The sequence below is a fragment of the Calidris pugnax genome, unplaced genomic scaffold, assembly GCF_001431845.1.
Source record: "Calidris pugnax isolate Ruff unplaced genomic scaffold, ASM143184v1 scaffold18, whole genome shotgun sequence".
Classification (NCBI taxonomy): Eukaryota; Metazoa; Chordata; class Aves; order Charadriiformes; family Scolopacidae; genus Calidris; species Calidris pugnax.
In genome coordinates, this window is record NW_015090812.1 from 16,766,631 (window position 1) to 16,784,380 (window position 17,750).

A 17,750-nucleotide genomic window follows, 5' to 3' on the forward strand; every position below is an offset into this window, starting at 1 on the left:
CCGGGACGCGGGGCCGTGCCCGCTCCGCCGGGAGGGACCGCAGGCCCGGCTAGCGGGGGGGTGCGGTGCCCGTGCGGGCGGGGTGCGGGGCTGGGTGGGCGGCAGAGGCGCTGGCCGGCCCCGGGTCTCCCGCAGCCCGCCCGCGGGTAGGTGCCCCGCTGCTCCGCACCCTCCCTCTGCCGAGCCCGCCCCGGTGTTTACGGTGTGTCCGCTTGCGCCCGAGGGCTCCTTGGGTGCATCGGGGTCGGAGACGGAGTCAAAAGACTAAGCCCTGCCTTGAAGGCTTGTACGGCTAAAGCCACCAGGCAATTTTCATACCTGCCTTAGATCTCTACCTGTGCTTTGCTCCTCCACCAAACGCTCTAAAGGAAGCTGTACTGGCTGGGTTTCTTTTGTAGTTACAGGTGAGCAAAGAGCACGCAGCAAATTTTGGCAAGTGTTAATTTCAATAAAATGAATACACAGACCTCAGTTCTGAGGGATCCGTGCAGGTGATTTTGTGTTTCTAATATAAATTATTGAGCCTCCCAGTTTCACCTGATTTGCTTGGTGGTGTTTTTCTATCATTAGGAGGCATGTGCGTGCTTTTTTACTCACATGCCACATTCTTTTTCCCTGTAGCACCAAGCAGTAAATGACAGGGTTGCCTGGGGAATAAGGGGTGCAACAGCAGCGAAAGAGCATTTTGGGGGAAATAGAGTTGCTGTCAGGGTGACAGTCTGTCACTCATTTCAGGAAATATGAAATGCTCCTGCCGTTGGGTAACAGCAGACTAACGCATTACCTTCCAAACGCACGTGTCCTACAGATCGGTACAGATTTCAAGAAAACAAAGAAAAAAGCATGTTTCAGGAAGGATGGCGATGTTAGGGGGCAGAAAAAAGAGGGACAGAAAGGAGCAAGTGAAAAGGTAGAGGATGGGCTTAGTTCGGGGCGTGTGACATTTAAACTGCTGCTGCACAAATGTTGATTGAATTTGTATGAGTAAATGGAATGTCCTTAAAAGCAATAAATAGATTAAAATATAAACATTGAAGGTAACTACCTAGAGGACACTAACTGAAAGAAGCGGGATGGAGGAGGGCTTACCCTCACTAAATTGAGCAGAGAATCTGTGGAAGGAAACTGAGAAACTGCCACTTTTTTAAATATAAAAGGATCAAAGGCAGAGCGATATGGAGATTGGTGAAGATGATGCAGTGGTCCTAAGATTTTCTAGGAAGAGATCATTAAGTACTTGGAAACACATAGATACTTTTACCTCTAGGGACTTTTACTTCTTTGGCAGAGGAGAAATGCCAGTGTACTTTGGGGCAGAACTGAGCAAGAAGTCCCTGTTAGATGTATAGTGAGTATAAAAAACCCAGATGTTCCCTTTTCAAAGTCCTTTCAAGAATCAAGATGTAAGTGAATGGTTTTGTAGCTGGTTAGTGATTTAGCAGTGCCAAGGTAGCTCAGAGAATTTGAAGCACCTCTGGCAAGCAAAACTTTTCCTATGCATTTGTGATCCTTGGCCTGATAAAAGCTCTTGATGTACAGCAAAGGCATGGGGCTTTTCTTCCCTCTTTAAAATAGGAGAGACAGTGCTGGCTCTGACATTTGTTTGGGAGCTCTACAACCTTTCTTCCTGCAGTTTCCTTCACGTGACTTCTAAAGAGCGTGCTGTATTTTGTGAGCTAAGTCTTTCTCAACTTCTGTATCCACTTCTGTGCCAGAATTCAGTAAACACTCCACGTCACAATTTCGGTTTATTTAAATTCTGCTGGATTTGACCTTGAGTTAGTGTCAGTTTGTGTACATCCATTCATTTTGATGGTATTTCAGTGTTCAGCCTCTGTGCTGCTAACACTGAGTTAACTTGCCTGCTGGTAATTCTCATAAGACCCATTTACTTAAAAGGTGCATCAGAAATAGTGACTCCAGATAGGGCAGAAAGAAGATTATAACATTAAGGCTTTCTCTTCTGAAGAGAGTCTGAAACCTTGAACAATAAAAACAAACAGAACCCAACTTGCTTTCTAGTTACTTAATTTTGATTGGGTTTGGGTCTTAAGAATCTGCATGGCCCTTTATTGTGCCGAAAGGCAACATGATGGTTTTAAGTAGTTGCGTAATCTTATAAACTGACTGAAAGACTGAAAGTGTGCTTGAAGTATACAGTGTCTTAAAGCCTTTCTGTGAAGCACGACTGGTGTCTGTGTGAAAGCAAGGTGCTGGCTCTGACAATAACCTGCGTGTCCTAGTCAGCGTGCTCTGTCAGAAGGGTCAGCGTGCTCATGGCTGGACTGGCACAAAGTCACCACAGCCTGGCCTTTATTAAAGGTGGTCCTCGCTGGAAGAAGCTGTGGCAGCTGGGGTGGGATACGCAGCGCTGCCAGGGTGTAGCAGATACCTGAGCTTAGAATCACAGAAGACTTCAGCTTCAAAAACTGACAATTTGGGATTTTTTTTTTAAGGGCAATACACTGTTTCTTAGAATATTGTCTGAAACCATATTTATTCTCAAACTCCAGTATAGCAGTTCTATGCAGCAATAAACCCACATCTTTTTCTCTTGTTTTTAGGATTCAGGGTTAAGATTCCACTATGTGGCTGCCGGAGAAAGGGGTAAACCACTCATGCTGCTGCTTCATGGCTTTCCAGAATTCTGGTAAAACTCCCTACACACCTTTCTTGTATAGAAGGGGCTGCTTAAGATAGCTGAGAGTGACCTTCTCAGCTTAAGTAGTCCCAGTGTGATCCATTTTATGTATCTATGAGTACTAAGTAATGGAATGAAGTTTTAGTAGGGAACACACTATTGCAATATTTTCTAACTGCAGCATCCACAAAAAATTTCTGCAAGTTGACACAAACCAACCATCTTTTTTGCATTGTCAATCAATCTTTCCCCAAGTATGTACTCTTTTCTTCAAACTTGGAGGAGGAACTGCTCATTTTTAATGAATTTCCTGTTTGGATAACAGTTGTACTAATATGGCTAAACTTACAAATTATAGCAGAGGGTGTTAAATGAGGATCCATTGTATGTTAAGGGCAATATGGATTGCTACATTTATTAAAAATACTATACATTAATTTTTAACTGGGGGAGGGAAAGAAGAACTATGAGTTCTATAGGCTATTGTGCAGCCTAATTTCAGAATGCTACTCAGGGAAAAAGATTCTATTATTAGTTTGTCATAAGATGAATGATGAATCAAACTGAATCCTAAATGTTTGTTTGTAACAGTGAAAAGCAGTCATGTGTCTAACGCTTTAACCACACTGCTCGGGCTGTCATTGCCAGGTTTAACTAGTGAAGCATGGCTTACAGAAAAAACAATAAGGGAACGGTGGAAGTGGCAATGCCAGTAATTCAGCAAGTTAAACGATCCTTTTCCCTTTTAAACTCAGATATGGAGCGAGGGGCTCCAGTGTTGAAACTGTGGTCTTTCAAGCTGCACTCAGGTCATACCATGATAAATTGACCCAGGTAAAACAGAGGTCAGTTCTGTTCCCTTAGCAATTTCCTGTAGACACTAACGGCCTTGAGGATGGTGGTAGAAAGTCACATTTATTTTAAGATAAATTTTCAAAGAAGTAGATTGTTCTAAAAATAAATTGCTATCTAAAAGGACTAAAACTGTAAACTTTGATTAAAAAGACAGTTAGATGGGGGCATGTATATTCTATGCAAACAGTATGCATACCTTGCATAATGCATATTCTAACACAATAAGACAGCTGAGACTACAGCTGATTTCCCCTACAGTGGGAATAGTAATGGAAAATTTAGCATTTCATATACATATTCTACTGAGATCTGGTATATTATTTTCAAAAAGCAGAAAGCTATTTTTGCAGTTCAGACTGGTGAATTACAGTTAATATATTGTATTATTTGACCATTCAGAAGGAATGAATGAGAAACTGTTATATGGGTCACTGGGACCACCAGTAGGATATATAACTGCTTTTAAACATAAGACTACATGCCAATAGTCTATAAAATAGTCATGCTATCAATACTGATGTTGGTTTGTTAATTCAGTGAAGACTTTTTTATCCAAAAATATTGTTCTGAGAGCACAAGATAAGATAATCACAATTTAAGAGGTATTTAAAGCAGCATCAAATTTGTATCATTTGGCTAGCAAAAAAAACCAACCAACAAACAAAAGGGATATGATTCACAGTTACAATTCTTAATTGTAACAGATCCTCTGCCTTCAAATGTCTCAAGGTTATAAGTAGGACAATCATAACCAGACAATACTGACCTTAGCGAGTAATTGTGACTGTCTGAAGATGAAAGATCACTTAAGAATATAACGCACCAGAGCCATTAAGTGCTTTAGATGCATATGAACTTGAAAATTACTGTCAATGTTGTGGAAAGGCAATAATAAAATATTTTAAATAGGGCATGTGTTGAGACAACTGGGTACCTGGAAAACTTGTGTGTGAGCTGCTAAATTTTGTACAAGCTGCCTTTCAGAAATAATGTGATCAGAAAGTGACAAAATAGTTTCCATTATTCAACCTTATGAAAATGAAAGTATTCACCAATGTTTCCAAATTCTGCTTGCAAAGCAGTTGTGCAATAGTTACATTTCATATGTGGCAAAAGGATTTCTTTGAATATAAAACATATCCTTTTGGTAGGTCAGACAGTTGGTGATTGATGGGCTGGTGTGAAAACAGAGGATGAGGATAGCAAGTAGACATTTTCTGAAAATGAAAATAGTTTATTTATTTATTTATGGGCCTCGTCGTTTCTTCTTACTGAAGTATATAGGATAGCTACAACAGTTACCATGGCAAATTCAGCTTCCAAGTCATTGTATAATGCCTTTAAAAATTGCATTCCCGGAGATCTCAGCTAAATCTTGTGTTTGCATTATATGGCACCAAAATGAAAAAGTTCTGACTTTCTGGTTTTTCTGTCTTTTTTTTCTGTTCTGTTTACATTAATACAAATGTCTATAATTAATGAGCATTACTGTAATATTAAGTAATTAAGTTCAAAATCCCTAATAGGCAAAGCTGAAGTGGAAGACCAATCGTCTGATATAGGCATTGTTTGAATTAAGGCAGAATTCTGTACATTGCTCTTACGTCCACAAATGATAATATGTTATATATAATTTATCTGAGATTGTTGAAACGAGCAGAGGTAAATGCTAGATCCTATCACAGAGGAGTGCAGCCATTATTATATATGTCTAGAAGGATCATGTTTTTCATACATGTTTCTGTTACAGCATAAGATAAGTTCATATCTGTCTTGGTACTGGCTGTTCTGAAATTTATTTGATTTCAATAACAGGTAGTTCTTGCAGTATGAGACCCACCATTTTCTTTTTATTTTTGCTTCCTAGCACACATCTAGTCACTACATGCTTTTACAGAGTGAGGAAAAACCCAATGCCTTTGCCTGAGTTCTTAATTTTGCATGTGTGTCTTTTCATGTATGCAATGATATCACTCTTTTCCATAGAAACACAGGCAATGAAATACTTTGTGTAGTACCAACACATTGAGAGATTGTTCTGGAGCAATTCTGGTAGTATAGAGACACAGATGAGAGTGTATATAATATAAATCATATAAACTTCACCAAGTTCATTTGCTATTCATTGCATTTCTTTCTTTGGTTTATTTAGTGTATTAATTATCTGACATTTATTTTCTGAAAAGAAAAAAAACCCTCGCCAAAGCATGCCTTGAGGCGTTTTTCCCTACTTCATCAAAATGTGTGTGTGAGCAAGCCAGAGAGAAGAGAAAGCTTTTCAGACCTTACTTTTTTGATGATACTACAGCTCCAAGGATAAAACAGAATAGTACTCTGTGTCCTCTGGTTTATGCCTGCTTCCTTTGCAGCAAAGGGACCATGCCAGGCTCCAGGAACTGTTGAAACACCCAGGCTCTGGCCATGCCCCCTTTCTGGCCACTGCACTTCCTTACTGGGGAATTCAAGAAGGGAGCACACAACTACTATATAGCCACAAAGGACCATCTACGTACCACAGAAAGAAATAAAGAATCTCATTGCAAACAAAGCCATGCCAATTTACCCTCAGCTATTTGGGAGCAAAAGCATTGAGTGCATTTTGGTATCGTACTGATTGACCTTATAACTCCAACTTTTTTTTTCCCCTTTGTTAGGTATTCTTGGCGCCATCAATTGCGGGAATTTAAAAGTGAATATCGAGTGGTGGCCCTGGATTTGAGAGGTTATGGAGAAACAGATGCTCCTTCTCACAAAGAAAATTACAAGTTAGATTGCCTGATAACAGATATAAAGGATATTTTGGAATCTCTAGGTGCGTTAGTAAAAGACAAACTACTCAACTCATAGATTACTTAATTTTCTGGGAAAAAACCCATAAAGATCTAGGATTGATGTATGGTTTTTTTTAAACTGCAGTCTCTTTAATATATACACATTACAGATATGTACAGATATAAATCTAAGGATACTCATATTTATGGACTATTATAAATGAAAAAGGTTTGTTTTCTAATTATGATGTGTATGCCAGTATAAACAATATGTAAAGATGATTTTTCATCATGAGTTTAAAAAGAAAATCTTCCCAGTGTGCTGTGAAATCCAGCAGTGCAGACTTATGGGCTTTTTCCCTAAGAAGGTCTTCATTTACTCCTAACCAGTGCGCTTAGTGGATAATGCTCTGAATTAGAGTCTAATAGCACTTACAGAGCAAAGAATTTAAGCCAGGTGACATTTTTCTTGCACAAACAAGTTGGAATAAATATTGTGGGCTTTATGAAGATGGTGACAGTACATCTGCTGTATTAAAAAATCCCAAAATACTACTCCTGCACAGTAGTCAGTTCTCAAGAGCTGAATCACTCAGTCTTATACAACAGTGAGAAGAACAGAAGGGAGAAGAACAAGGGACACATCACTCCCTGTGGCAAATACACAGTGTAATGGTCTGGAGCTGAAGAGAGTCTGCAAGATTTGCCCTTTCAGTTCAGTAGCTGTTCTTGTAATACCCAGTGAAGGGTATTTCCCTTCCATCCCAATAGCAAGACAAGGGATTAGATTAACATTCTCTGCAACATTTTAATTCCCTGGATGCTCTACGGATAGTGAAACAAGTTGCTGCACTTCATATGAAGAAATAGTAAAGCAGTGATTCCAGTTGTAAGGTTTGAATTTAGGATTTGCTTTGCTTGTGATGTCTGAATATTGTCAAAAGATTGGGCAAGCAGTCCCCACACTGCATTTACATTTTGCAACCTTTGCTGGTTGTGTTAATTTCCATGGTAATGCCATGGTTATGCTTGAGAAGTGCTCTCATCATAATTCAACTTCATAGGGATTTAAAAATTTTTGGAGAAAGTGTTTCTGAGATTTGTTATCTTTGTTTGTTCTAATCCCAAGTTAAATTCTTTTGGAGAACTTGATTATATCAAAAGTGCTCCGAAAGATTTCTATTCAAGAGGGGTTATTAGGTGCTTTGACAACGGTGTTCAAATTTATGTCAGAATTCTAAACAGTTTGACTTTTATACATTTCATTTGTAGTGTATGTGCTCAGCATTACAATCCTCAGTGAGGAGGGTGATGGTATCTGATGCGATAGTATGTATTCCAGCAGTAGTTAAAGGCGGAATGGTTAGGCTTTCAAAAACAGTCATTATTTTTCTCCCCCCTTTTACTGCTGTTAAATTACCATTTTTAATGATGGAAGAGTAAGTATGTGAATGCCGAGAACTTTAAAAATTGCCATCAAAACAGCATATGGAGACAAGCTACAGGCCTACTAAGGATATAAATGTGTATATTTATGTGTGTTTATATATGCTATATATATGTGGCTATTAAGTACAACACCCACTTCTTGCATAATGATGATGTTCAGTGCTTAGATAACCTCCCACATTCAGAGAAATTAATAAGGATTAGTTTTGTTCAGGAGAGGCTCAGAAGATTGCTCAGTCTTTCTGTCTGCAGTTTCAAACTCCAAGCTCTCTAAACATGACGAATGTACGTGCACCAGAATGACCCTATATTGGCCAAGATGTGTACAGGGTGGCCATTTGGATACCAACTGACTTTAGTTTGACATTAAGGTAGTATAGTCACAGTGTAATTGAAGTCCAATTAAACAATTTCAATTATTTGTTAATTTTTTAACTATAATAGTGCTCTGTTTTTCCTGGCCATTAGTAATGGAAGCATTGCAGTATTAAATAGTTACATTAATAAATGTGCTGGACCACCTGTTTGCCCAATAATGATTTTATTGTATGTGATAATTTGCATGGACACGAATTCCACTGAAATAAAAGCACATATCTGTGTTTATGTGGTAGGATACAACAAGTGTGTGTTGATTGGCCATGACTGGGGAGGAATGATTGCCTGGTTAGTGGCTATCTGTTACCCTGAAATGGTGACTAAGCTGATTGTGGTTAATTTCCCTCATCCTTCTGTGTTTACAGGTGAGTTTTATACTAGTTTTTGTTAATCCAGAGTATCTGCATTTTCATTAAGATTGTGTTTGCTTTGAGGTTGTTAAAGAACAACCAACTACTTGCCTGTTTTGATGTTCAGTAGATAAGTTGCCCGTACTCAGTGCCTCTCACAATCTGGACTGTATTTTACGAAGAAGTAAGGTATCAAGTATTTGATTTTTGGAAATAATTTATTGTAGGATGTGGGAGTGCTTGCAACCAGACTTACTGATGTTTTTCTTAACCCTTGAAGGTCTACGAACATAATTTTCATATACATTAATCTGTTTTATACAACTTTGGCAGGATAAAATTCCCTGAACAGGGGTGTGTTTTGCATTACACCTGGGTTAAGGCCTCACTGCATTATTAAATCTGCATAAACCAGCATTCATATAAATGTGAATCAGACATTAGAATTTAATCCTAATGTAGGTGACAAGCGACGTTTTATGATCTTGTACAATATTAATTGTAAAAAGACAGCTTTTCCAGGCTACTAATGAGAGGCTCAGGAATGTAGTAGCAGTGAGCTGAAACAAGGATTTAGGCACACTAGCAAAATTTGTTGTGTGACAGGCTTTGAGCTTGTCTGCTACCCAGAATTACAAAACATTTCATAGGGATTAGATCAACATTCAGTAACTAAAATGAAAGCAATATCTCACTAATTTTAATTTCTTCAATTGCTGACCTTACCCTATTTCAATTTAAAAGGTCACCCCATTTCCCCAGAAATAGTTAAAAATACTAAGTGCAGCTTTAATTTTCATTTCAGTTGAATGTAAATCTGACTTCACAGCACTGTGGAATCAGAATCATATACACATGTTGTTCTCACAGTGTTCTTGGGCACCTTTCTAAGAAATTAAAGAACATTTTGCCAAGTAGTTAAGCCTCACTTACCCAAGGAAAGGTCTGTTCACCACCACCTGAGCAAGCAGAAGCTTTTTGCAGTATTTTCACTGAGGGCAGGAACCAGGCTGTATAGAAGACAAATACATTTTATTATAGTGTTTCTTGGTATTAGTTTGCATATTTGTTAAAATACAAAATCTGTTCTCTAGCTTTATAAAGTCTCCCTGGATCAATTTTTTTCTACTGTGGATTAAATGAAAATACACAGTTAATAAATCATGCAGAGAAGTAAAGTGACCAGTGCTGATGATGGTCCATCAAAGAAAAATATAATGGGTGATGCAATTTAAGAATGCGTAAGATATGAAACGTTAGAAGATAGCTGACACTTCAGTTTACTTTGTTTTAAAACCCATTTTTATTCACTGCCAGAATTAGTATTTCCAAGATTATCTCCTATGTTTGGAGTGCAATTTTGCCTTCCTGAATTTGCATCTGTAAAGGATAAGTTCTGGACTTCCTCATACCTGCACACATTCTGTGGTTGCTTAGAGGAAGTTTGATATTTGAATATCAGTGTTGGCTCTTGCAACTCATTGGAGACACAAAATTACAAATTTAAAAAAAAAAAAAAAAAGCTATGTTTGGAGTGCAATTTTGCCTTCCTGAATTTGCATCTGTAAAGGATAAGTTCTGGACTTCCTCATACCTGCACACATTCTGTGGTTGCTTAGAGGAAGTTTGATATTTGAATATCAGTGTTGGCTCTTGCAACTCATTGGAGACACAAAATTACAAATTTAAAAAAAAAAAAAAAAAGTAAATTTGGCTATATAATTTTCTTTTGTTATATATGCTCATATATAACATAGCTGGCAGGCTTCTGGTTTACTGGCTGTTTCTATTAACACATATAAAAGAAGTATGTTTTAATGACCACATCATATACCTACTCCTGAAACAATAATCATCTTTTGTCACATAGCATGCTCTAACGAAATATTTTTGAAACATTCCTTTAAGTTTAAAAAATAGTAATATTAACAGTAATTTTGTTTGAGTCATCAGTTTTCATTTTTAATTCATGGGCATTTTTGTTTCAGAATACATTCTACGACATCCATCACAATTGATTAAATCTGGTTACTACTTCTTTTTCCAAATGCCATGGTTTCCTGAATTCATGTTTACAGTAAATGATTTCAAGGTGAGCAAAATGAGTGCTCTTGTTTATATATTTAACTGTGAGTGATGGAAGAATTGCCACCTACGTTGATCCCTTCTGATGTAGTTATAATTACTGGAAAAAATACGGAGCTTTCTGGTTTTTCTTCTTAAGCTTTATATATTTTTATAAAGTAGGATGTAAGTACATAGAGTCTCTGAGATTAACTCTTGCTTTTGCACTTCTGGGAGGCATTCAGGTACATACTTTAACCTCCAGCACTACAGTGCTTTACTCCACCTAGACAGCCTGCTGGTGCCCATGCCAGTGGGACACATTTGGTGCCTGGGGAACTCCTCTTGACTTGTCTGAAGCTGCTGTGTGCAGTGGGGCATCCTCTGACCCCTCAGAGCCTGCTCTGGGGTAGGCGGCCAGGGAGACTGGGCATCAAATTCAGCCAGGTGGTTAATTCTGCCTAAGGAACCAACAAGGCCAACACCTTGTATAACCTTAAAAAATAAGTACAAGCATGTAGAAAGGGAAAAAGCAGCTGCAGGCATGCATCCTCCTACATACATACAGCCCAGTGCTGAGCTCCCAGAGCCGCACGCGGACGGGGCACAGCAAGCTGGGGAGGTCCTGGATCATTCTCTTTCCCTCCCTGTCAGCTGCTGGGGTCTATCCCAAAGAAAAATATGTGCCTGCACTTGCCTTTGCTTTCGCAGGTGGCAGGTCAGGGTGCAGAACTGAGTAACTTGGTAATACTGGTATTTGCGTGTAGTTAATTATTCTGAAGTTACAGCAGGAATGTTTACCATGTGCTTTACACATAACTCTCTAAAAAAGCATTTAAACCATTCATTATACTCAAAACAATGTATAAATAGATTTTAGAAAGGTGTGTCCTCTTGAAGGAAAGAAATCACATTTTCTAGCTATCTGATCTGGTGGCTTTTTATTCTTTTGTAGGTTCTGAAAAGTTTATTTACCAGCCAGGCCACTGGAATTGGAAGGAAAGGCTGCAGATTAACAGCAGAGGATATTGAAGCTTATCTTTATGTCTTTTCACAACCTGGAGCATTAACTGGACCCATTAACCATTACAGAAGCATTTTCAGGTGGGTGTAACACTCTAAAACAAGGTAAAATATTCTAGAGACCCCTGGAGATCAAAAATGTTATTGCATCTGCTGCCGCTAAAGTCCCAACAGGTGACAAATGGATTCAGTGTGAAGCACTGTGATGTATGAGAGATCCACACAAAGCAGTGACACAACCAGAGTGCAGACTTCGGAAACTTTTTTGTTTCAAAATCTAATAAAGCAAAGACGATTCCTCATTCACAGAACCCGTGGGAATCACAAAATTCCATTTCTAAATAATACTTACAAAATTAACATCAATTAACTGTTTGTATTGCAGTTCATATTATTGAATAAGAAGCTCTATGAAGAGCTTATTCTTAGATAATACTGCTAGATAATATGGCATCTAAGTAAGTTGCCCTCACTTGTAACTTTACAGAACCATGTCTGACTTTAATTTTATTGTTTGGGCTGTTTTTTTTTTTTAAAAAAAAAGTGAGGTAGGGGTTTTTTGTAACTAAGCCTAAAACTAACCCTGTCTTTGGTTTTTTGTTCCTGCATTGATCTCAGCAGACTCGCTGGGAGCAGTAAGCACGTATAGCAGGGAGTGTGCATAGACTGAAACTGAGACATAGTATCATGATAGGAAATATTATTGCAAGCTTAATATTTATTTTATTTTCTTCAGCAGTTTTCTAGCAGTTTTAACTTTCCTAGGAGTTGGCTTGGCCTTAGGGACTGACCTCCCCCCCCCCCTTTTTATCTACCAAAAACATAACAGAGCCAGAAGGTCTTTAACTCTGCATATACTCTACTTAGGACTTGTAGCCCTAACTTGAACGACTATACCAACAAGAGTGGGGCTGAACTCTTTTTTCCTTTACTGCCTCCAGCCTTCAGCAGTGCTAAATGACCTACATGCTTCTCTAACACAAGACCAGCTTCCCAATATTCTTTAAAAATTACAACTCTTTTCCTTCCCTAAACTCAGACAGTTGATTTTTGAAGCAGATTAATTTTTCGTTTTCCCTGGTCCAAATTCTGTGCCATCTTTACTGCTCTTTCTGTGCCTTCCATGCCGCCGCTGTCAGGAGAGCAGTCAGCAAGGAAACACTGGGAGGAAAATGGGAATCTGAGCCAGGTGCTGTCTGTGCAGGCTAAGAGACAAAACTGGAATGAGAAAGTAGAGAGCTGATACCTTTTCTTCTAAACAAGATAACACCAAACAGAGACACTAATGGGAAATAAATAAGATGGTTGTGCTGGTAACAGTATACTTATTTAAAGCTATGCAGAGAGTGGTGGTGACATCAGCTGGGATGTCCAGGGGCGATGGGGAGCCGTGTGGCTGCACGGCAGCTCCCTGGCCCTGCAACTGCACTGCAGGAGCCCCCAGGGTAGGGCTAATGAGGAACTGGAGAGGCACAAGAGCCCTTAGCCTTGTTTGTTACATCTGCACCTCGCATCAGTGAGTGTGCACATTAACCAGATGCTTCTCTGACAATAACAGTGAAATATCTGTGATAGCTGAATTGCTATGGGATTCAGATGAGACACATGTAAGAGTTGCCTATGTTTAAACTATTTTGTCAGGCCTTTTCAGACTCAAAAAACGTCTAATATCAGTTATTAATCAGAAAATATCTTCACAGCTATTAATTATTCTCTGTGTGTGTGTACGTTCATGCACTGTTTGCTTTATTTTTCTAATTACCATATACCTGTACTAAATTCAGAGAATGTAAGTGCTGTCAGCCACAATGCAGCAGGCTTTGGACTAAAAGAAAAAGATTGGTCTTCAGCTCATTCAGTTCGTGCCACCAATTCTGATGGTCACACCTTATGGGTTGCGAATCATTAAATATTAAAACTGGATTGAAATTTTCACATCCTCTTGTATAAGCCATTGAGCAGCACTTAGATGCTAATGACTTGTATTCACCGTAACTCCCAGTGGGCTGCCACTGGCGACCTACATGTTAAAGGTGTTCCATCTCATTACTATCCACCTGGAGTTTCATTCTTCATAGTTTAATTTTTCTGGAAAGTTATTTCCAAAGAGACGATTGAAATCAGTTCCTTCATCCATCACCAACACATCCTTACATAAATTGCACAGCAGTCATTCCTTTCACTATAGATACAAACACTTTTGGAATAAAAGTCATAAAGCTTTTTGTATCATGCTTGGTTAAGAGAGATAGATAAGCAGTTGAAGCTTGAATTTCTGTTGATATGTTGTTTTTTAGAAAATGGGATTGCTTCTCTTATAGCAGTTGAGAAGTACTTCAGTATTTCTTTACAGAAAAACTGCTGGTCAGCTAACAGTGCTGTAAAAGGTTTGAGTCTGTTTTTCAAAGACTTAAACATCATGAGTGGAACTTCCCTTTCTAAATGTGAAATCTGCATCTTAGTCCTTGTTAAAGGAGATTTCTAGAAACTTCAGGCACAATATAATGTTCAATATTCCAAATTGAAAAGAAATAGAGTGTAGCTCATAGGCAATGAAAAATGACAGGTTGTTTATCTATGCAGTGTGCATAAAAAGCCCAGTAGAGTTTTCCTAAGTGAGGCTACAAATCTTGTATGGCACTGAGCCACAAAACAATAATAGTAAACCCTACAGTAGTGAAAAAATACACATATAAATAGTGAAGAGATCCAGGATACTGGATTTAGAATGTAAAGAGATTAGTCTAAATGCACTGAATCAGATCACCAGATTACCAATTTTTAAAACTGATACTATGAATAAGCAACGGTTCAGTGGGCTAGGTCAATCTGTTTGAAAAATGAGATTTAAAATCCACTCCTAGAAAAGCCATTTTAAGAATTTTCCTAATTCATCAATTCAAATGAAATTAAATTATTATTTAAAGTCACCTTTTATTAACATTTCTTGATATTATGTATAAGTAGAAAGGAGGAATGTCTTCAAAGTCTCCATTTCTTTGTCTTATCTTAAACTAATGCATGCCATCTTCTTTGTCTTTCCCTTCTTACAGAGCATAGTCTCTTCACTAACTCTTAAGTTTAAATGTAGCACTTAAGTTTGTCATAAAAGTTTGTTCAGAAAATCTTCTTTGTACATTACTGGTTTAAAATAATCATGTTTGATCATTAGCATAATAAAAGATTAGTATCTAATCAGATGGAATCTGTTTTGAATTGCCACAGCTAGTCTCTTACAATACATGGCTAAGAGTAAGCAATTCGAGCATAAATCAGATAATTTTTTCAGCATCTCTGAAATAGATGAGCTGGAATAAATTCTGGTGGGTTAATACGATTTATGTTAAAATAGTCTTTAATTTCTAGCTACCTGTATCTTTCCTAATATCTAACTTCAATGGAAGGAAATATTTATAAAATATTCCATTTTAAATAATTGTATTAAGAAAAAATAATAATTTTTTACTGAAAATTAAAATAGGTCATTGTGCTAGTATAATTTTTATTAACATTTTACTTTCTAAGGGCTTTTCTTCAAAGTATCAATAAAATGTCTTGTAATGTATTTATCTTTAAACGTTTTCCAGTCTGCCAAAGCTCTGGGTTGTGATGTTGCAGTTTTAAAGAGATTATGACTCCATGAAAAGCAAATTTTTAAGGAACAATTTTCTTTCATGGCATACAGATGTAGGTATGTAAGCCCAAGGCCTTCAAAAACATACTGTAGCTCTTTGTAGAGGGAACTCTGATGCATTTTGGATGTTAGCATGAATTTCATAGATGAGTGAATGTAACTGACTTCAGCAATTCAGACATTAATGTTCTATAAAATATCTTTTTCTACAGATTTTTTTTTTCCAGCTGTACTACGTGATACTTAATTTTGAGTAGGTCTGAAACGCTCTAACTGGTATCTTCCACAGTGTCCAAAAGCAGCAGCCTGCCGTTTCCTAGACAACCAATGTTTTGGTAAAGCATTTTGGCTACTTGGGTAGCTTGATGCCTTGAACACTGCAGTCTAAATATCATTCAAAGCATTTTTTGTAAAAAGGGACCTAACTAAGTGTGTTTTATTTTTAAAGCTGCCTACCTCTGCAGCACCACGAAGTCATCATGCCAACCCTGCTGTTATGGGGAGAAAGAGATGCATTTATGGAAGTTGAGATGGCAGAAATTACACGGATTTATGTCAAAAATCATTTCAGATTAACTATTTTGTCTGAAGCCAGTCATTGGCTCCAGCAGGATCAACCTGACATAGTGAACAAGTTGATATGGACCTTTCTAAAGGAGGAGACAACAAGAAAAAGAGAGTGACTGTTTGTACATGTTTTAAGGGGTCTACATAAAAGCTCTTCAGATTTAAAAACTAATTGTTATCAGGGCCATATTTCCAGCCTGCCTTCTATTTTGAGCTCTGTTAGAGAAAAGTGTTTTCAGTGTACTGTACATTTGGGCACCAATGTTACTGCTAAAAGAAGAAGTGAGTATGAGAATATGTGATACCAACATTGGTTTTACCTGTATACTTGTATTTGCACATAAAAACACCTGCCTTAAGATATATATGTATTTGTACAGAAAGAAAATCATGGAAAGTTGCTTGATTTTGTTTTCTCCCTTGCTTTACAGTTTTAATGTGTGGTGCCTTTTACAAATTTATAATGAAACAGAGTGGTGCCATACTGAAGGAAGTCATGAGTTTTCATTCTAGATTGACCTGAATTTTTTTAATGTATTTTACCATTATACAGTAACTAACTCTTTTTATTATCTATATTTTAGCACACTGAATGATTGAAAATTTTCTGGGCACATTTCTAGTCTTCAAGTGAATAATGATCTTGTTGTATTGTTGAATGCAGCTGCTTTGTGCGATGTGTTTTTCTTTCTTGACTAAAAAATGGGAAACCTGTACACTCAACATGTCTGAACAAGAAGAATGGAAAATTAAGATAAAACATGTATCAAATCCACCTCTGTCTAATAAAATGCAACTTACGCTACTCCCTTCATCTGACTTCCTATGGGGAGAGTTGTGACTGAAGCTAAGAATTGGGTTTGAATCTGAAGCATCTGTCCACTGTGCGGCCCTCCTCATGCAAACCACGATTGTTGTGGTTTCTTGGAAATAATGCCTCATTGTTGGCATTATCCTTCCTATGTTAGCAACTACTGTTCTTGTCTCCAAAAACTGCTGCCAAGTTCCTGTGTTTATAGGAGGAAGAGAGACAGTGATTATGGAAACAGAGGGTAGAATTAACTTGCAGTGTGATGGCAGGGGAGAAGAAAAGTGGATGCTGACGACAAAGAATAAAGCAGCACGAAACACAAGTCCCCAGAAGAGGTGAGTCACCTGCCTGCTCCCTTTCCAAGGCTCCCTCTCCACCCGCAGAGCCAGCGCCGTGCCCGGGGAACAGGAACGGGTCAGCAAGGACCATCAGAGGAGGCATCGCAGCCAGGTGGGCCCAAACCAACTGTCCACACCAAGAGCAGAAGACAGCTGACAGTTACTGGGGGGTCCCCACAAGTCCCACGCTCCCGTGTGTGTCCTCCCTTTCGAGCCACGCGCTCTGGCACACAGGTGCTTGGTGCAGCCCCAGCCCCAGCTGGCATCTCACTCCAGGCAATCCTCAGAGGAGGAGGATCCGGGGGGCAGGAAGGGGAATGAGCTCGTGGCTGGCACTCTGCTTCCGTGCCTGCAGGGCACAAACTGAGTTGTCCCCTCAGAACTGAGATAATGGCATTGATAATTGCCTTTTCTGTCATCCATGGCGGGTACCCGCCTTCCAAGGGTGTTTGTCCCCTGAATATTTTTAGCATTTATCAACCAAAATGGTTACATGCATGTTTTACTTAGACTATAAGGTCGGAAAGGCTCTTCCCTGTCTCAGAAGGGTGTTGTAAGGTGACTTCTGTCATCTTCGCAGCACTTCAGCTTCTGGGCGGGAAAGACGCTGCTGGGGAGTACGGCGTTACCTCAGGAGCACCTGCTGCCAGGGGCCTGCTGCCACCGGCCCACACGGAGTTGCCCACCGGAGCTCCGGCTCCTGCTGCTCCCTGTGCGCAGCGCAGCCGGTGGGCGCGTAACGGGCGGCAGTCGAAGGCCGGGGCCTTTTCGGGAGGAGAGGCAGCGACCGACGGGCCTTCGCCAGGGGCCGGGGCGGCGGCACCGGGGCTGGGCCGGGGCGGCGCGCGGCCGGCAGGGGGCGCGCGCCC

At 39.1% G+C, this 17,750-nt stretch overlaps 1 protein-coding gene across 1 annotated transcript in view; it reads left to right on the forward strand.

Annotated features, from left to right (window-relative positions):
- Positions 1–16,537, forward strand: part of EPHX4 (epoxide hydrolase 4) — a gene marked incomplete at its 5' end in the record, with an annotated part of 17,934 nt that extends 1,397 nt beyond the window's left edge. The window contains 6 exons of the mRNA XM_014938960.1: positions 2,565–2,650; positions 6,151–6,308; positions 8,331–8,459; positions 10,433–10,536; positions 11,464–11,612; positions 15,614–16,537. Of these exons, the coding sequence (XP_014794446.1) occupies positions 2,565–2,650; positions 6,151–6,308; positions 8,331–8,459; positions 10,433–10,536; positions 11,464–11,612; positions 15,614–15,848 (861 nt within the window). The remainder of the gene's footprint in view (positions 1–2,564; positions 2,651–6,150; positions 6,309–8,330; positions 8,460–10,432; positions 10,537–11,463; positions 11,613–15,613) is intronic.
- Positions 16,538–17,750: the final 1,213 nt, after the last annotated feature.